We start from the raw sequence: 21,283 nt of genomic DNA on the forward strand, positions 1-21,283 counted from the left end.
CTCTGTTCCCAAGAAAACAAATCCAGCCTATCCAATCTTTCCTCATAACTAAAATTCTCTAGTCCAGGCAATATCCTAGCAAATCTCCTCTGTACCTTCTCTGGTGCAATCGCATCTTTCCTGTAATGTGGTGACCACAACTGCATGCAGTACTCTAGCTGTGTCTTAACTAGTGTTTTATACAGTTCAAGCATAACCTCCCTGCCCTTATATTCTATGCCTTGGCTAATAAAGGAAAGTATTCCGTATGCTTTCTTAACCACCTTATCTACCTGGCCTGCTACCTTCAGAGATCTGTGGACATGCACTTGAAAGTCCCTTTGTTCCTCTACATTTCTCAGTATCCTACCATTTAATCTGTATTCCCTTGCCTTGTTAGCCCTCCCCAAATGCATTACCTCACACTTCTCCGGATTGAATTCCATTTGTCACTGTTCTGCCCACCTGACCAGTTGATTGATATCTTCCTGCAGTCTAAAGCTTTCTTCATCATTATCAACCACATAGACAATTTTTGTATCATCTGCAAACTTCTTAATGATACTCCCTACATTCAAGTTTAAATCATTGCTATATACCACAAAAAGCAAGGAACCTAGTACGGAGTTCTGCAGAACACCACTGGATACAGCCGTCCAGTCACAAAAACACCTATCAACCATCACCCTTTGCGTCCTTCTTCTGAGCCAATTTGGATCCAAGTTGCCACTTTGCGTTGGATACCATGAGCTTTTACTTTCGTAACCAGTCTGCCATGTGGGACATTATCAAAAGTCTTGCTAAAAATCCATATACACTACATCAAACACATTACCCTCATCGACCCTTCTTGTAACCTCCTCTAAAAATTCAATCAATTTAGTCAGACATGACCTTCCCTTAAAAAATCCATGCTGACCGTCATTGATTATTCCATGTCTTTCTAAATGAAGATTTATGCTGTCCCTCAGAATTTTTTGCAATAATTTTCCCATCATTGAGATTAGGCCGACTGGCCTGGTCTATCCCTTTCTCCCTTTTTAAACAAAGGTACAATGTTAACAGTCCTCTAGTCCTCCGGTACCACACCTGTAGCCAGAGAGGACTGGAAAATGATGGTCAGAGCCTCTGGTATTTCCTCTTTTGCTTCTCTGAACAGCCTGGGATACATTTCATCCTGGTCTGGGGATTGATCCACTTTCAAAGCTGCTAAGCCCCTTAATTCTTCCTCTCTTACCATGTTTATCTCATATTTCACACTCCTGCTCCCTGATTGCAATGTCTGCATCGCCCTTCTCTTATGTGAAAGCAGACGCAAAGTATTCATTAAGAACCTTACCCAGTTCTTCTGCCTCCACACATAGATTACCTTTAAGGTCTCTAATAGGCCCTACACTTTCTTTAGTTATCCTCTTGCTCCTAATGTAGTTATATAACATCTTTGTGTTTTTTTTGATTTTACATGCCAACATTTTTTAATGTTCTCTCTTTGTTTTCCTAATTTCCTTTTTAATTTCCACCAAGCCACTCAAAGTGCAACAGCTCCACAACTCTTTTAGAGTAAACAAAATAAACATTAGATCAAGCGCCCCCCGATCTGGGGGACACTCCAAACATTTTCCAAAGCCCTATTTTTTTTTTTGTATTTTTGTAGTTTTTTTGGTGTTTTTTTGGGGGCTCTAAAACCATAATTTACAAGTGCCCCCTATAAAAGGGGAGGGGGACACTAAAACCGGCATTTAAAATAAATTAAACTTTAAAACATATAAAATCAAATTAAAATTTGGTTGCTGGGGGTAATAATGCACTCCAGTCCCTCCGGTGCCCACCTCTCGCGGAAGGCCGCAAGCGTACCGCTGGAGCAACAGCTCCACAAGCCGGTGAGCATACTCACAGGTGCATACATTACATTTACCATGCCCGCAGGTGCCCGATAAGAGTTAACAAGTATTCTACTCACGTGATGTCAGCATTTGGGTGTAGGCCAAACACCTGAGGGGTGTCAGTGATAGGTAGTGTCTGAATGTACTCCATATAACTCTCCAAGTTGAGACAGATTGGAATAATATAACCAGTATAAAAGTTGAACTTGATATCAAACATCTTCTCACTGAACCACACCTGTATATCAAATACACAAAGCAGTTACATCAAGTATACTTCGACATACAAGACAACTTATTGCTTTAAACTAAATTAATAGCTATACAACTGAGAATAACTCAATTCAGGTTACAGCAAAGCTATGGATTGATTAAAAAAATTAATCATAGTTTTATTTAATTACTTAGGATGATTAGAATCCAGAGTAACAAGAAAGTTCTTCAAATACAACAAAAAATAATTTAACAGAATATTAAGAGATAAACCAAAGCCAGCAGTATTACTATCTACAGATTCTCTACTTTCTGTTTTTAAGGAAGGGACCAATCTTATGCAAGAATGCTGTGATTACAAAACATCGTAAGATAACATTCTGCTAATTATTCTGTAATGTATTCTCCTTTTTCTCTACTTTCAGGGGATCTTCATTCGGTCATTTTTCTGCAATATCTTCTGGGTAAAATGACAGCATGTGGCAAAAATACTGTATTGTTATAGAAACTTTCCTGTTTGTTAAATTGTGTTGCTATTCTCCTTGAACATTATCAAATATACAAAACATATGTTATGATCCTAATCTAATTGGGAATTGATAGTGTTCCAGTGCTCAATGCTTATTGTTTCGTTGTCCTGTCAGACATGCAGGATAAGACCAATGCCACAACCACTTGGCTTTTTCTTTGCACTAATAGTGACAAATTAATGTATGGGTGGAGAGTTTCTGCTCGGTTACACAGTTCACCCAAAATCGTCGCAAACGGTTGCAGAATTTTAAGGGCAAATTACGTTTAGCGCAAATTAAGTTTCTGCAATCTTTTGCGCTAGTTTAAAAAACATTATGCTAGAAGCCGGCCTCACCCACAAAATTGGCCACACCCCCAGAGTGATTTAATCACCATTAGAAGCTTCCGCTAATTTGCTCGCTTGCAGACCTTCGAGAAGGCTTTAAAAATTAAGTTGGTTCTTTTGAGCGCAAGGAGACTCATTGACATGTTTTAACAGTTTTTGACTGTATTTTTTAATTTACTAATAAATTATATTTTAAAAGGTTGACCAATTGTGTTGGTTAATGGCAGATTTTGCGTTTGATGCTATGCAAATGGTTTGAGTGGAAACTGAAATCCATATTACTTGGAAAATACGAATCTAAATCTAAAAGCGATCTCAGAGTACAAATACACAAATCATTAAAAGTATCAATGCAGGTTAATAAGGCCATAAAAAAGTAAATCAAGCACTAGGATTTATTTCTAGGGGGATAGAATTGAAAAGTAGTGAAGTTATGCTAAACTTGTATTGAATTTTGGTTAGACGACACTTGCAGTACTGTGTACAATTCTTGTCGCCATATTATAAAAAGAATATGGAGGCAGCTGGGAGGGTGCTGAAAAGATTTACAAAAATACTAGAAATGCGAGGCTATACATATCAGGAAAGGATGAACAGCTTGGGTGTCTTCTCTTAAAAAGAGAAGGCTGAGGGGTTACTTAATAGAGGTCGATAAAATTATGAAAGGTTTTGATACAGTAGATACAGAGAGAGTGTTTCCACTTGTGGGGTAGAGCAAAACTAAAGGCCATCAATATAAGATAGTCACCAAGAAATCAAATAGGGAATTCAGAAGAAACTTCTTTACCCAGAGAGTGGTGAGAATGTGGAACTCTGTGGAACCACAGAGAGTGGTTGAAGCGAATAGTATAGATGCATTTATGGAAAGGCGAGACAAGCCTATGAGGGAGCAGGGAATCGAGGCTTATGCTTATAGAGTTAAATGAGGAAAGATGAGAGGAGGTTTGAGTGAAGCATAAATCCCGGCATGGACTGGTTGGACTGAATGGCCTGTTTCTGTGCTGTATATCCAACGTAATCCTATGTAAAAACTTGAGAAAAGAAAACACTTCTTAGAACAGACACCATTTTAACTACAATTTGCGACTGATAGCCCACTGTGCCCAAAGCGGAAACTCTACTACATGGACTCCACCCCCAATAAAATCCTCATATGCTTTTTAATGACTATATTGGAGTGTAAAATGATTAGAGTTACCTTGGCAAAGCAGTTGAGGAGGCGTTTGTCATAGTCGTCTGTAACACGTCCTCCATATTGAACTTCTCCGAGCATGTAACGTATAGTATTCCATGACACACCCTGAAGAAAAACAAATGTAAGAAGGAGAATCGCATTCAAGTGTATAGAAAAAACAAAAAACAAGTACCTTGATTTGGATAACAGAAAAAGGTTAACTTCTTGAGCAATACCTTTAGTGTTTTGGTAATTCGATGAGTAAGTTAGGATGGTAATTCGATGAGTAAGTCATGAATAAATTAAAAATATTGGTGAATAATCCGTCATTAATAGTGCATACACTTTAAATATACAGTTAAATTCTAAAAGGGATGCACACCAAATCACTGTGCAATGAATTCTGTAATGGGCAGAATTTCCAATCTTCCCCCATAAATTTGACAGAAAATCCAGAGAAATAGTGGGAGGTCGAAAGAACCCCCATGGAAATTCCAGCCAATAACATTATAATAAGAAACTGCATATCATTCATCAAAACCTTTATAAAGTTTATCGATCAACTAAGGAGTATATCAATATATACTACGAATCTTTTAGATAATAAGTTTAATAGGGTGTATTTTAACTTGTGGGCGGGAAGTTGGGGGGAGCAAATTGTCTTAGAAACATAGAAAATAGGTGCAGGTGTAGGCCATTCGGCCCTTCGAGGCTGCACCACCATTCAATATGATCATGGCTGATCATGCAATTTCAGTACCCCATTCCTGCTTTCTCTCCATACCGCTTGATCCCTTTAGCCGTAAGGGCCACATCTAACTCTCTTTTGAATATACCTCAACAACGTTCTGTGGCAGAGAATTCCACAGGTTCACAATTCTCTGAGTGAAGAAGTTTTTCCTCACCTTGGTCCTAAATGGCTTACCCCTAATCCTTAGACTGTGACCACTGGTTCTGGACTTCCCCAATATCGGGAACATTCTTCCTGCATCTACCCTGTCCAATCCCATCAGAATGTTATATGTTTCTATGAGATCCCCTCTCATTCTTCTAAACTCCAGTGAATACAGGCCCAGTCGATCCAGTCTCTCCTCATATGTCAGTCCTGCCATCCCGGGAATCAGTCTGGTGAACCTTCGCTGCACTCCCTCAATAGCAAGAACATCCTTCCTCAGATTAGGAGACCAAAACTGCACACAATATTCAAGGTGTGGCCTCACGAAGGCCCTGTACAACTGCCGTAAGACCTCCCTGCTCCTAAACTCAAATCCTCTCGCTATGAAGGCCAACATGCCATTTGCCTTCTTCACCGCCTGCTGTACCTGCATGCCAACTTTCAATGACTGATGTACCATGACACCCAGATCTCGTTGCACCTCCCCTTTTCCTAATCTGTCACCATTCAGATAATATTCTGCCTTCCTGTTTTCATGTTGGCCTTCATAGCTAGTGGATTTCAGTATAGGAGCAGGGAGCTCTGACTGCAGTTGTACAGGGCCTTAGTGAGGCCTCACCTGGAATATTGTGTTCAGTTTTGATCTCCTAATCTGAGGAAGAACGTTCTTGCTATTGAGGGAGTGCAGCGAAGGTTCACCAGACTGATTCCCGGGATGGCAGAACTGACATATGAGTAGAGACTGGATCGACTGGGCCTGTATTCACTGGAGTTTAGAAGGATGAGAGGGGATCTCATAGAAACATATAAAATTCTGATGAGACTGGACAGGTTAGATGCAGGAAGAATGTTCCCGATGTTGGGGAAGTCCAGAAACAGGGGACACAGTCGAAGGATAAGGGATAATCCATTTAGGACTGAGATAAGGAGAAACTTCTTCACTCAGAGAGTTGTTGATGCCAGTTCATTGGATATATTCAAGAGGGAGTTAGATATGGCCCTTGTGGCTAAATGGATCAAGTGGTATGGAGATTAAGCAGGAAAGGGGTACTGAGGTGAATGATCAGCCATGATCTTATTGAATGGTGGTGCAGGCTCGACGGGCCGAATGGCCTACTCCTGCACCTATTTTCTATGTTTCTAAATTTTCTATGTTTCTCCCTCTGCTTATCTTGCTCCCCTTTAAATGCATCTATGCTATTAGCCTAAACTACGCCCCGTGGTAGTCCATTCCAGATTCTTACCACTCTTTGGGTAAAGAAGTTTCTCCTTAATTTGCTATTGAACTTATTTGTGACTATCATACATTTATAACCTACGGCTAGAAATTGGGTTAATTTGCGCCTCCCGTTAGTGCTCTCATGGCCCAGTGTGCAGCTCTGCTGAGGTTTCTGCCTCGTCCGCATCCTTTAGTGCTGCAAGAAGGAAGTGGAGGGCGAGTGGGGAAACATTAGCCCCTGGCACTATGTTTCCCGGTTTTCAAAATTTACCGCCCCCAAACAGGGCAATAGTGAATTTCTCCCTCTTAGTTTTGGACTCCCCCACATTTTCTCTATATCTCCCCTATCAAACCCTTTCATTATTTGAAAGACCTTTATCAGATCACCTTTCAGCTTTCTCTTTTCTAGAGAAAAGAGCTATAGGAACAAAGGGACATCAGAACAGAAATAGGCCTGTCAGCCCCTCGAGACTGTTCCGTCATTCAATGGCTGATCTGTATCTTAACTCCATCCACCTGCCTTATCGTTGTATCCATTTAGATCCTTGTCTGGGAAAAATCCATCAATCTCATTTTTAAAATTATTAATTGAGCTCGCATCTACTGCTTTTTGGGGTACAGAGTGGAATACATTGGCCACCCTTTGTGTGCAGAAGTGTTTACTAACTTTTTTCTGAATGGCCTGGCTCTGATTTTAAGGTTATGTCCCCTTGTCCTAGTCTGCCCCATCAGCAGAAAAAGTTTACATAGAAACACAGAAAAAAGGTGCAGGAGTAGGCCATTTGGCCCTTCGAGCCTGCACCGCCATTCAATAAGATAATGGCTGATTATTCACCTCAGTACCCCTTTCCTGCTTTCTCTCCATACCCCTTGATCCCCTTAGCCATAAGGGCCATATCTAACTCTCTGTTGAATATATCCAATGAACTGGCATCAACAACTCCCTGCGGTAGGGAATTCCATCGTTTAACAACTCTCTGAATGAAGAAGTTTCTCCTCATCTCAGTCCTAAATGGCCTACCCCTTATCCTAAGACTATGTCCCCTGGTTCTGGACTTCCCCAACATCGGGAACATTCTTCCCGCATCTAACCTGTCCAGTCCCGTCAGAATCTTATACGTTTCTATGAGATCCCCTCTCATCCTTCAAAACTCCAATGAATAAAGGCCCAGTTGATCCAGTCTCTCCTCATATGACAGTCCAGCCATCCCTGGAATCAGTCTGCTGAACCTTCGCTGCACTTCCTCAATAGCAAGAACGTCCTTCCTCAGATTAGGAGACCAAAACTGAACATAATATTCCAGGTGAGGTCTCACTAAGGCCCTGTACAACTGCAGTAAGACCTCCCTGCTCCTATACTCAAATCCCCTAGCTATGAAGGCCAACATACCATTTGCCTTCTTCACCGCCTGCTGTACCTGTATGCCAACTTTCAATGACTGATGAACCAGGTCTCGTTGCACCTCCCCTTTTCCTAATCTGCCGCCATTCAGATAATATTCTGCCTTCGTGTTTTTGCCCCCAAAATGGATAACCTCACATTTATCCACATTATACTGCATCTGCCATGAGTTTGCCCACTCACCTAACCTGTCCAAGTCACCCTGCAGCCTCTTAGCGTCCTCCTCACAGCTCACACCGCCACCCAGTTTAGTGTCGTCTGCAAACTTGGAGATATTACACTCAATTCCTTCATCTAAATCGTTAATGTATATTGTAAAGAGCTGGGGTCCCAGCACTGAGCCCTGCGGCACTCCACTAGTCACTGCCTGCCATTCTGAAAAGGACCTGTTTATCCCGACTCTCTGCTTCTTGTCTGCATGTCAGTTCTCTATGCACGTCAGTATATTACCCCCAATACCATGTGCTTTGATTTTGCACACCAATCTCTTGTGCGGGACCTTGTCAAAAGCCTTTTGAAAGTCCAAATACACCACATCCACTGGTTCTCCCTTGTCCACTCTGCTAGTTACATCCTCAAAAATTCCAGAAGATTCGTCAAGCATGATTTCCCTTTCATAAATCCATGCTGACTTGGACCGATCCTGTCACTGCTTTCCAAATGCTCTGCTATTTCATCCTTAATGATTGACTCCAACATTTTCCCCACTACTGATGTCAGGCTAACCAGTCTATAATTACCTGTTTTCTCTCTCCCTCCTTTTTTAAAAAGTGGTGTTACATTAGCTACCCTCCAGTCCATAGGAACTGATCCAGAGTCGATAGACTGTTGGAAAATGATCACCAATGCATCCACTATTTCTAGGGCCACTTCCTTAAGTACTCTGGGATGCAGACTATCAAGCCCCGGGGATTTATCGGGCTTCAATCCCATCAATTTCCCTAACACAATTTCCAGCCTAATAAGGATATCCTTCAGTTCCTCCTTCTCACTAGACCGCTAGTACATTCGAAAGGTTATTTGTGTCTTCATTCGTGAAGACAGAACCGATGTATTTGTTCAATTGGTCTGCCATTTCTTTGTTCCCCATTATAAATTCGCCTGAATCCGACAGCAAAGGACCTGCGTTTGTCTTCACTAATCTTTTTCTCTTCACATATTTATAGAAGCTTTTGCAGTCAGTTTTTATGTTTCCTGCAAGCTTCCTCTCGTACTCTATTTCTCCCCTCTTAATTAAACCCTTAGTCCTCCTCTATTGAATTCTAAATTTCTCCCAGTCCTCAGGTTTGTTGCTTTTTCTAGCCAATTTATATGCCTCTTCCTTGGTTTTAACACTATCCTTAATTTCCCTTGTTAACACAGTTGAGCCACCTTCCCCACTTTATTTTTACTCCAGACAGGGATGTACAATTGCTGAAGTTCATCCATGTGATCTTTAAAAGTGCTTATTGCTTATCCACTGTCAGCCTTTTAAGTATCCTTTGCCAGTCTATTCTCTGCATCTACCCTATAAATTCATTTAAAATCCGGACAAGGCTCAATCAAATCACACCATCGCTTCTATATTTCAGGAAGTTAAAGCCCAATTTGTGTAAACTCTCCTCATAACTAGACTAGGATGAGGGTGAGTATGAGGGGTGGCTAGTCAAATGGGGATGAGATAAGGCTGATAGAGAGGGATGGGTGGAGGTGCAAGGTAAGTTGGTGTGAGTAAGAATGTGCAGGAGTGGAGAAGGGAAGGAAGAGTGATGGGAATGTGATGAGTGGCACAGCAGGTGAGTTTGAGTATGGCTTTGCAGTAATGTTTGGTGATATTCTGAGTTCATTGAAAGGTTTGCACCACTGTAGCCAGATGCTCTTGAAAACAACCCTGCTTGTGTCCTCCTGTGCAATGTGCAACCAGGCTTCGTTGATCTCCTGCGGAGGTCTCTTCCGCCCATTGAAAGAGAAGTGAACCTCCCTACATGTGTGACTACTTCCGTAAGCATATGGAGTGATTCATGGGAGAGCCTGGGTGCGGCCATGTACCTTTGTGCAGCACCTCAATGCTGTAGAACACTGACAGCACAAATGGTCAAAATCAATGCGGACATGGTCCCTTTTAAGGAAACCGGATGATGATGCGTCATCAAAGATGTCATCAAACCCGCTACTTCAATTGGCCTGGGAAATGCGCTGAGCGGGGTTAACAAGCCCACTTAACGGAAAATCGTTTCTACAGAGTGGGCTGGAGCCAGCAGCAAGGTCAGCATTCGCCACCTACCCCGGCAACACCAGATCTGCCAAGGTGGGCAAAATTGTGGGCTATGATTTTATGATTCTATTCAGACTCTTATTATCCAAGTAGTATGTGGCCTCCTTATTCTTCCTGCCAAAATGGATCACCTCACAATGTGAATTAGTATTTATTTCCCAATTACATGCCCATTCTGCAAGTTTATTACTGTCTTTCTCCATTTTTTGCATTCTTTTTTTGTATTAACTACACTCCAAATTTGTTGTCTTCCGTAAATATTGAAATTGTACTTTGAATTCATGAGTCCAAGACACTAATGAACATTGTGAACAACAGTGGTCCCAGCACCGATCCCTGTGGAACACCATTTCCTACCTTTTGCCAGTCTGAGTAGCTACCCTGAAGCCCAACTCTCTGTTTTCTGTTTTGTAGCCAGCTTACTATCCATTCTGTTACCATTGGCTTTGGCCAATTTTAACAACCAGGCCTCATTTACATCCCACTGGTCAGCTGCCTGTCAGCAATGGGCGGAACGAGGTAGCTGGCTGGCTTTGGGCAGGCCAAAATTGTAGGGACCAGAGATAGCATGCTGGCACCAAGGGAGTAGTTAGAGGTGCAGGGAGATTGGAGCTGTTCCCAGATGCAAAACGGGGAGCCTGGGGCAGTAGCAGCCCAGACTTTCTTTCTGGGTCCACGAGGAGAATTGTTGTTTCTCCCGGCCGTAATCAGGAAAGCTATTACCCCACCAGGTTTTACTGAGTGGGGCACCTGCCAAGGCCTTGTCAAAGGACCTCAATTAGCATACATTAGTGAGACTCTGCCTGAGTCATGTAAGTGCTTTGGCTGCCTAAAATAAGGGCATAATTAAGATAGTGGTGGGTGGGAATTGAGTGGGAACAGAATGGTAAGTCTTTGCACGGCTATTTTAACTTTACACTCTTCCTGTTCCCACTGAGCAGAGTGGGTCTGGCGTAAAAATAAAAAAGGGAAGGTGGCTCAACCGTGGCTATCAAGGGAAATCAGGGATAGCATTAAAGCCAAGGAAGTGGCATACAAATTGGCCAGAAATAGCAGCGAACCCGGGGACTGGGAGAAATTTAGAACTCAGCAGAGGAGGACAAAGGGTTTGATTAGGGCAGGGAAAATGGAGTACGAGAAGAAGCTTGCAGGGAACATTAAGACGGATTGCAAAAGTTTCTATAGATATGTAAAGAGAAAAAGGTTAGTAAAGACAAACGTAGGTCCCCTGCAGTCAGAATCAGGGGAAGTCATAACGGGGAACAAAGAAATTGCGGACCAATTGAACAAGTACTTTGGTTCGGTATTCACTGAGGAGGACACAAACAACCTTCCGGATATAAAAGGGGTCGGAGGGTCTCGTAAGGAGGAGGAACTGAGGGAAATCCTTATTAGTCGGGAAATTGTGTTGGGGAAATTGATGGGATTGAAGGCCGATAAATCCCCAGGGCCTGATGGACTGCATCCCAGAGTACTTAAGGAGGTGGCCTTGGAAATAGTGGATGCATTGACAGTCATTTTCCAACATTCCATTGACTCTGGATCAGTTCCTATGGAGTGGAGGGTAGCCAATGTAACCCCACTTTTTAAAAAAGGAGGGAGAGAGAAAACAGGGAATTATAGACCGGTCAGCCTGACATCGGTAGTGGGTAAAATGATGGAATCAATTATTAAGGATGTCATAGCAGTGCATTTGGAAAGAGGTAATATGATAGGTCCAAGTCAGCATGGATTTGTGAAAGGGAAATCATGCTTGACAAATCTTCTGGAATTTTTTGAGGATGTTTCCAGTAGAGTGGACAAGGGAGAACCAGTTGATGTGGTATATTTGGACTTTCAGAAGGCTTTCGACAAGGTCCCACACAAGAGATTAATGTGCAAAGTTAAAGCACATGGGATTGGGGGTAGTGTGCTGACGTGGATTGAGAACTGGTTGTCAGACAGGAAGCAAAGAGTAGGAGTAAATGGGGACTTTTCAGAATGGCAGGCAGTGACTAGTGGGGTACCGCAAGGTTCTGTGCTGGGGCCCCAGCTGTTTACACTGTACATTAATGATTTAGACGAAGGGATTAAATGTAGTATCTCCAAATTTGCGGATGACACTAAGTTGGGTGGCAGTGTGAGCTGCGAGGAGGATGCTATGAGGCTGCAGAGCGACTTGGATAGGTTAGGTGAGTGGGCAAATGCATGGCAGATGAAGTATAATGTGGATAAATGTGAGGTTATCCACTTTGGTGGTAAAAACAGAGAGACAGACTATTATCTGAATGGTGACAGATTAGGAAAAGGGGAGGTGCAAAGAGACCTGGGTGTCATGGTACATCAGTCATTGAAGGTTGGCATGCAGGTACAGCAGGCGGTTAAGAAAGCAAATGGCATGTTGGCCTTCATAGCGAGGGGATTTGAGTACAGGGGCAGGGAGGTGTTGCTACAATTGTACAGGGCCTTGATGAGGCCACACCTGGAGTATTGTGTACAGTTTTGGTCTCCTAACCTGAGGAAGGACATTCTTGCTATTGAGGGAGTGCAGCGAAGGTTCACCAGACTGATTCCCGGGATGGCGGGACTGACCTATCAAGAAAGACTGGATCAACTGGGCTTGTATTCACTGGAGTTCAGAAGAATGAGAATCATAGAAACGTTTAAAATTCTGACGGGGTTAGACAGGTTAGATGCAGGAAGAATGTTCCCAATGTTGGGGAAGTCCAGAACCAGGGGACACAGTCTAAGGATAAGGGGGAAGCCATTTAGGACTGAGATGAGGAGGAATTTCTTCACCCAGAGAGTGGTGAACCTGTGGAATTCTCTACCACAGAAAGTTGTTGAGGCCAATTCACTAAATATATTCAAAAAGGAGTTAGATGAAGTCCTTGCTACTAGGGGAATCAAGGGGTATGGTGAGAAAGCAGGAATGGGGTACTGAAGTTGCATGTTCAGCCATGAACTCATTGAATGGCGGTGCAGGCTAGAAGGGCCGAATGGCCTACTCCTGCACCTATTTTCTATGTTTCTATGTCTATGTTTCTATGTCTCCTAATATGTGAGGCTGAAATGATTATAACTATTTTAAACTGAATTTGATAAATAGCTAGTTGGGAATCTGATTAGATTATATGGACACGTATTAACTAAGATGATCAAATTGGACAATGATTCCTGTAATTCTGGGCAAGAAGAGAAATAGAGGAGATGTGACGATATATGAATATTGTGGAGTATTACCAAATTATGGGAAGTAGGAAATGCTGACGCAGAACATTCGGTCAGGAGATGAAATGGGTAAGGTAGAGTGCACAATAGGATTGCTTGTATATGGTTTATGGAGGAAGAAGCTTTATATCACTTTTCTTGTCATATATTATCATGTTTCTATCACTATCTATCCATGATTGGCCTGAATCGATATCCAGAATGCCTGGAATATCTGACAAAGATGTGCTGGGACATAAAGTCTGAATTTCTGTCCAAGTAACAATGAGGCTAATGGTGCTCTCTGTAATTTATCCATATATAGTACAGGAACTTCAGTCAAGAAGCAGATGTGAGGTTAAATGCAAATATTCAAATGTTGCTGTCCAAGTTGCCCTGCTCTGCTGTTACATTCGGGAACTTGGCATTTCACTGCCTGCTTCACCATTGACATGCATTGAATGTCAAGAAGTTGCTGGATTTGCTCAGTAGATAAGAACTAAACCTGCCGCAGATATTTAGGGCTCGTAATTAGTGGTGTAAGTACCCTTTTAACAATGTGATAACTGTTAATTACTGCCAATCAACCACACTGGCATTGAACATTTACTATTACATGTATGGGATCACATTCCTTCAGGTTTAGAATTTTTCAGGGAGATTTAAAAATGTCCGGCACAAAACACCCGTTTTCTGGGCATTACTGATGCCCTTAGAGATCTGCATCTGTGGCGCATGCGCGCACTTGTGGGGCGAATCCCATCAATTTCCCAACACAATTTCCCGCCTAATAAGGATATCCTTCAGTTCCTCCTCCTCACTAGACCTTCGGTCCCCTAGTACTTCCGGAAGGTTATTTGTGTCTTCTTTCGTAAAGACAGAACCAAAGTATTTGTTCAACTAGTCTGCCATTTCTTTGTTCCCCATTATAAGTTCATCTGAATCTGACTGCAAGGGACTTGCGTTTATCTTCACTAATCTTTTTCTCTTCACATATCTATAGAAGCTTTTGCAGTCAGTTTTTATGTTCCAGGCAAGCTTCCTCTCATACTCTATTTTCCCCCTCCTAATTAAACACTTTGTCCTGCTCTGCTGAATTTTAAATTTCTCCCAGTCCTCAGGTTTGCTGCTTTTTCTGGCTAATGTATATGCTTCTTCCTTGGATTTAACACTATCCTTAATTTCCCTTGTTAGCCACGGTTGAGCCTAGAAAAGGTGATGTGCAACGAGACCTGGGTGTCATGATACATTAGTCATTGAAGATTGGCATGCAGGTGCAGCAGGCGGTGAAGAAGGCAACTGGCATGTTGGCCTTCATAGTTAGGAGAATTGAGTATAGGAGCAGGGAAGTCTTACTGCAGTTGTACAGGGCCTTGGTGAGGCCTCACCTGGAATATTGTGTTCAGTTTTGGTTTCCTAATCTGAGGAAGGACGTTCTTGCTATTGAGGGAGTGCAGCGAAGGTTCACCAGACTGATTCCCGGAATGGCAGGACTGACATATGAGGAGAGACTGGATCGACTGGGCCTGTATTCACTGGAGTTTCGAAGAATGAGAGGGGATCTCATAGAAACATATAAAATTCTGTTGGGATTGGACAGGTTAGATGTAGGAAGAATATTCCCGATGTTGCGGAAGTTCAGAACCAGGGTCACAGTCTAAGGATAAGGGGTAAGCCATTTAGGACCGAGATGGGAGAAACTTCTTCACTCAGAGAATTGTGAACCTGTGGAATTCTCTACCACAGAAAGTTGTTGATGCCAATTCATTAGATATAGTCAAGAGGGAGTTAGATATGGACCTTACGGCTAAAGGGATCAAGGGGTATGGAGAGAAAGCAGGAAAGGGGTACTGAGGTGAATTATCAACCATGATCTTATTGAATGGTGGTGCAGGCTTGAAGGGCCGAATGGCCTACTCCTGCACCTATTTTCTATGTTTCTATGTTTCTATAACTAGAGTAAGAGTGGGGCCTATTGGAGACCATAAAGAAAATCTGTGTGTGGAGGTGGAAGATGTGGGTATGATTCTTTGTGAATACTTTGCATCTGTTTTCACAAAGGAGAGGGGCGATGCAGACTTTTCAATGAGGGAGGAGGAGGTGTGAAATATTAGATGTGATAAACATAGTGAGAGAGGAAGTATTAAGGGGCTTAGCAGCTTTGAAAGTGGATAAATCCCCAAGCTCCGATGAAATGTATCCCAGGCTATTAAGAGAAGCAAAATAGGAAATAGCAGAGGCTCTGACCATCATTTTCCAGTCCTCTCTGGCTACAGGTGCGGTGCCAGGTGACTGGGGGATTGCAAATGTTGTACCTTTGTTTAAAAAGGGGGAAAGGGATATACCGAGTAATTACAGGCCAGTCAGCCTAACCTCAGTGGTGGGAAAATTATTGGAAAACGTCCTGAGGGACAGGATAAATCTTCATTTGGAAAGACATGGATTAATCAAGGACAGTCAGCATGGATTTGTTAAAGGAAGGTCGTACCTGACGAACTTAATTGAATTTTTTGAGGAGGGTCGATGAGGGCAGTGTGTATGATGTAGTGTATAAGGATTTTAGCAAAACTTTTGTTAAGGAAAGCAGACAAGAAAATACACATTAAATGGTAAGACACTGACAAGTGTAGAGGAACAAAGGGACCTTGGAGTGCAGGTCCACAGATCCCAAAAGATAGCAGACCAGGTAGAGAAGGTGGTTAAGAAGGCATATGGAATATTTGCCTTTACTAGTCGAGTCATGGAATACAAGAGCAAGGACGTTATGCTTGAACTAAATAAAACACTGGTTAGGCCGCAGCTGGAGTATTGCGTGCAGTTCAAGCCAGCACATTACAGGAAAGATGTGATTGCACTGGAAAGGGTTCAGAGGAGATTTACAAGAATGTTGCCTGGACTGGAGAATTTTAGCTATGGAGATGCTGTGTCTGTTTTATTTGGAACAGAGGAGGCTGAGGGAAGACCTGATTGAGGCTGAACTGTAGGATATAGTCGATGTATTCATCGAGGCATATGAAAGCATGGGCCTTATGCTTAACATCCGTAAGACAAAGGTCCTCCACCAGCCTGTCCTCGCACAGCACTGCTCCCCAGTCATCAAGATTCATGGCGCGGCCCTCGACAACCTATTATCAACAAAGGCAGACATTGATGCGGAGATTGAACACCGCCTCCAGTGCGCCAGTGCAGCCTTTGGCCGCCTGAGGAAAAAAGTGTTCGAAGACCAGGCCCTCAAATCTACCACCAAGCTCATGGTCTACAAGGCTGTAGTAATACCCGCCCTCCTGTATGGATCAGAAGCATGGACGATGTACAGAAGACACCTCAAGTCACTGGAGATATATCACCAATGTTGTCTCCACAAGATCCTGCAAATCCCCTGGGAGGACAGGCGCACCAACATCAGTATCCTCGCCCAGGCTAACATCCCCAGCATTGAAGCACCGACCACACTCAATCAACTTCGCTGGGCAGGCCACATAGTTCACATGCCAGACATGAGACTCCCTAAGCAATTGGTCTACGTGGAGCTCCTTCATGGTAAATGAGCCAAAGGTGAGCAGTGGAAACATTACAAGGACACCCTCAAAGCCTCCCCTGGTAAAGTGCAACATCACCACTGACACCTGGATTCCTTGGCCGAAGACCGCCCTAGGTGGAGAAAGTGCATCCGGGAGGGCGTTGAGCTCTTCGAATCTCAACGCTACGAGTGTGAAGAGGTCAGGCGCAGGCAGCGGAAGGAGAATGCGGCAAATCAGTCCCACCTACCCCTTCCCCGATGAATGTCTGTCCCACCTGTGACAGGGTCTGTGGCTCTCATATTGGACTGTTCAGCCACCAAGGGACTCACTTTAGGAGTGGAATCAAGTCTTCCTCGATTCCGAGAGACTGCCTATGATGATAACGATATGACGGGCCTGGATAGAATGGATAGGAAAGACCTGTTCCCTTGGCAGGGGGATCAACAGCCAGGAGACATAGGCATAGATTTAAAGTAATTGGGGGGAGGTTTAGAGGAGATATGAGGGGAAACTTCTTCACCCAGAGGTTAGTGGGGGTCTGGAACTCACTGCCTGAAAGGGTGGTAGAGGCAGAAACCCTTCCCAGTAACCTAAAGAGCTAAGGACCAAGAGCTGGAAAGTGGGATTAGACTGGATAGCTCTTGGTTGGCTAGCGTGGAGACGATGGGACAAAATCGCCTGCTTCCGTGCTGTAAATTTCTATGATTCTATGATTCTATGATACTGTTGCTTGGCCTGTATTCTCAGGTCCCAGATGCCCTGCATCCATCCCCTGCGCCGTTATCAGCTCGCTCTTTAAGCAATTTTGTGGGCAAATAATATTTTGAGCTGAAAGATGCTGCGACAAGTCTAAGTTAGAATCCCTGGTATACCTAATTCCCGGGATGGCGGGACTGACATATCAAGAAAGACTGGATCAACTGGGCTTGTATTCACTGGAGTTCAGAAGAATGAGAGGGGATCTCATAGAAACGTTTAAAATTCTGACGGTTTAGACAGGTTAGATGCAGGAAGAATGTTCCCAATGTTGGGGAAGTCCAGAACCAGGGGACACAGTCTAAGGATAAGGGGTAAGCCATTTAGGACCGAGATGAGGAGAAACTTCTTCGCCCAGAGAGTGGTGAACCTGTGGAATTCTCTACCACAGAAAGTTGTTGAGGCCAATTCACTAAATATATTCAAAAAGGAGTTAGATGAAGTCCTTACTACTAGGGGGATCAAGGGGTATGGCGAGAAAGTGGGAATGGGGTACTGAAGTTGCATGTTCAGCCATGAACTCATTGAATGGTGGTGCAGGCTTGAAGGGCTGAATGGCCTTCTCCTGCACCTATTTTCTTTGTTTCTATGTTTCTATGTCTAAGTATGGCCCAATATGTCACTTGCTGTCCTCTCTTCTAGTGCAACACACATAGATGTATTTATTATGAGAAAACTGTGGTTTCTCCAAATTCTTAATCAACATTATCACATACAAACAGATTGAAACACACCTTCTTTTTGTCACAATCGTCCAGGTGGTTCTGTATGAATTGGATACTGGCTGTGAAATCTGAAGAGTTAAACTCATATGGAATACACCATCCCAGTGGACCAAACTTCCGTCGTTCCTAACATTCAATAAGAAGTAAAAACAAAATCTTATTTAATCACTTTCACTTCATTCATTATTGTAAAATTCAAAATCAATCAGATTGAACAAGTACAGATGAAAAGCTAGGTTATATTTCCAGTGTTTAGATGTAATGGTATAATTTCTGCAGATAATGATTTCAAACCTTTACAATAGTGACTTACAACAGTGAGTGTTTCCTTCTTGCAGGAGATCACAGCATTGGGCACTTGCATTTATGTCGCACCTTAAGGTGCTTCACAGGACAAAAATTGAAACCAAACTAAAGAAGGAGGTCTTAAGACAGGTGACTAAATCTTGGTCAAAGAGGTAGGTTTTAAGCAGCATCTTAAAGGAGGAAAGAGGTGGACTTCTTGTTGTTACATATTCTCAGCCTCCATGAAGGCATTGCTGCATTTAATCCAGGTTTTAAATTCCATCTATTGACATCAGTAACAACTTGCAATCATATAGCTCCTTTAATGTAGTAAAACGTCCCAAATTGCTTTACACCAAGCCAGCTAAGCAGATATTAGGACAGATGACCAAAAGCCTGGTCAAAGCTAAAGGAGATATAAATTGGGGTTGTTTGAGCCTCCAGTTAGCTAACGGGGCACAAACGATTTTTCACCTGGGCATGGCCTGCTAACGATCTACTAATCCCGTGGGCGTTTGCAGTGACCTGTTTTTGCTCCGGAGCAAATATTCAGGAGAGCCCCATGAATCTGTGCCAGGCGATGACAGCGAGAACTTCAGAGGGCGCAAACCGGCTGCAGGCTGTTCGCGGAGCACCACTTAAAGGGGAGGTGAAAAAAATTAATCGTCCGACTTACGGGTCGAGGCCCGTTGCCTCCTTTAATGCGGGGTCTGTGCTGCGATCTGATAGCCTGGCACTCCACTTGAGTGCCGGGCTGACTGCGCGGCACCCTGCTCCCCAGTAGACAAGGTAGGGACTCGCTGAGTCGGCAGCTTGGCTCTCCCCTTTAATGGCGTGGAGGGCCTCTTCTATGCGGCAGCGCGTAGCGTGTGCCCCTCTCCCTGTGCTTCCGCTCCACCGAGGAAGTAGAATGCGTTATTTTGCGCTCCACTTTCTCTCAGGGGCGGTAACCCCAATATCGCGAGCGGGGCGAGACTGAGACGGCGCGAGAGGTAGAGGTGGAGAGATTTTGGGGAATTTAACGCAGAACCTCTCTTAAATATTTTCACTCTGTTTCCCGGCCACAGCCAACCATATTGTGAGGCTGACTGGCTGTCTACTGGGAAGGCCTGTGGTGCCAGGGAGGGAGGGAGGAAGACAATGAAACATCAGAAAAGAAATGGGGGGGTTGGAGAAGAAATTAAAGTGTCAGAGGAGACATCGGGACAGCCGTGAGTAGATCGGAGATCTGATCGTGCGGTGGGAAGCTGAGTGGGCTAGGAAGAAACACACCTGCTCCACCTGGGCCACAAGCAGTGCTGTAAAGGTGTTTATCTGATGGAGCCTACTTCTTATGATCTAACCCTTCCCACTGTGGGCGTTAAAAGTAGTACTCTGGTTAAATTGGATGCACGTACTCAGTAAAATATGTTAGTGACGGATCCCGCCAGCAGATTAGTTGCCCCCCCCCGCCCCCAACCGCTTCCATTAAAACCAGCGCATTGGAGGCAGGTTGAGGGAGCGTTCCTAATTTCAGAATTGTTAACCCCTCCCTGGCTGTCCTAGGGGCTTAAAATTAACCCAATGTGGTTATACTGGGAGATTTTAATTTTCAAATAGGCTGGGAGAAGCAGAACAGCTCAAATAGGAAAGGCAATGAATTTCTAGAATGTATTCAGGATATTTTTCTGGGCTTAATTTTTACTCACCTGCCTGGTGGAAATCAGGCTGAGGAAATCGGGGGCAGATAAAATTCTGAGTCAGAAGAGGCCCAAACAGGTACATTTAAAACTTGTATTTACTTTCCTTGTGGTGCCAGGAGGAGCAAGTGTGCTGCTCTGAGCCCCACAAGGAAGGTTTGGGTCTACCCTGCCCTGGTGCCCGGAGCTCCACCATCTCCTGAAACCCTGTCCCTGCGCCTTACCTTTGATAGCTGCTGCTCCTTTGGTGCTGGCTGGTGGCTTCCGGCCTCCCTTAATTCTGGCCACCAGCTGCCGCTTCCTGCCTATTTCGAGTGGGTAAGTCACACCGGCTTCCTCACGCAGGCCACAGTTAAAGTTGCAGTCGGAGCCCAACGACGTCATTGGGCCCCGATCTGTACATTTAAAGAAGGACCCCGGCGGCTTCAGGCGATGTCATTGCTGCCTGCTCAGAAGAGCATGTTAAAATTAAAGACAGTGGGATGCCAGTAGGAACTGGCCACCCGCCCGGTTTCTGTCATGTGGCTAGAGTTAACCTTATCCCTTCAGTTTCACAATATGAACTCTCATGCCTTCAGGGATGTGGTCAATCACGCTCACTGAATGAGTATAATTCTGGAATACATGATCAGAGTATAGCATAGTCATGTCTGGGCTCTATTACCTGGACAGTGGTGTGCAGGAAAGCGATTGCATATAGTAGTGGTTTCCACATGGGTAGGTTTGAGTATTCGATTTGGTCTTGAGTGATCCCAGTAAATGTTCTTTTCAGTCCTGCACGCACTCCCTGAGGGGGCTCGTTGGTGTACTTTAGGGATGCCTGTAAAATAGTCAATGGAGATTGCAAACTAGTCTACAAGTAAACAATGAACTGTGGATATAACAAACGATTTGTGTAAATTAGACAATCACAAAGTTGGATGCAGATTTACTAAACTGGAATTTAATGACTTTTTTTTCCAAGACACTATCCATGTAGCTCGCCAATAGCTCATTCAGTAAGTACACTGTCCAGTGCAGAAGTAAGCAATATAGATCAGGATCTCATAGGCTATATCCCTGCTACAATTGCTTGCAACATCCTGGCTTAGAAAGGGGAAATTAAAGCAGAATTCTGGTTTTCAATAGCTACCCAGTGATCCCTGCTGGAAAGAGTGTTACGGCATTGGGTGACAGGATTGAGCTTGGCTCTAATGCTCTACATTCACTGTTTTGATTCACACAAAGCATGGCTGTTTGGGAATTGGTGATAA

The 21,283-nt window shown here is 43.6% G+C and overlaps 1 protein-coding gene across 2 annotated transcripts in view; it reads right to left on the reverse strand.

Moving 5' to 3' along the window:
• LOC139267485 (dynein axonemal heavy chain 8-like) overlaps nt 1-21,283 on the reverse strand; it is a 2,569,686-nt gene that overhangs the window by 73,805 nt on the left and 2,474,598 nt on the right. For both annotated transcript variants that reach the window (XM_070885867.1, XM_070885866.1), the window contains 4 exons: nt 20,695-20,850; nt 18,076-18,192; nt 4,130-4,231; nt 1,940-2,100 (listed from right to left, as the gene is read on the reverse strand). In XM_070885867.1, the coding sequence (XP_070741968.1) occupies nt 1,940-2,100; nt 4,130-4,231; nt 18,076-18,192; nt 20,695-20,850 (536 nt within the window). The remainder of the gene's footprint in view (nt 1-1,939; nt 2,101-4,129; nt 4,232-18,075; nt 18,193-20,694; nt 20,851-21,283) is intronic.

The sequence above is a fragment of the Pristiophorus japonicus genome, chromosome 7 (genome assembly GCF_044704955.1).
Source record: "Pristiophorus japonicus isolate sPriJap1 chromosome 7, sPriJap1.hap1, whole genome shotgun sequence".
Taxonomy (NCBI): domain Eukaryota; kingdom Metazoa; phylum Chordata; class Chondrichthyes; family Pristiophoridae; genus Pristiophorus; species Pristiophorus japonicus.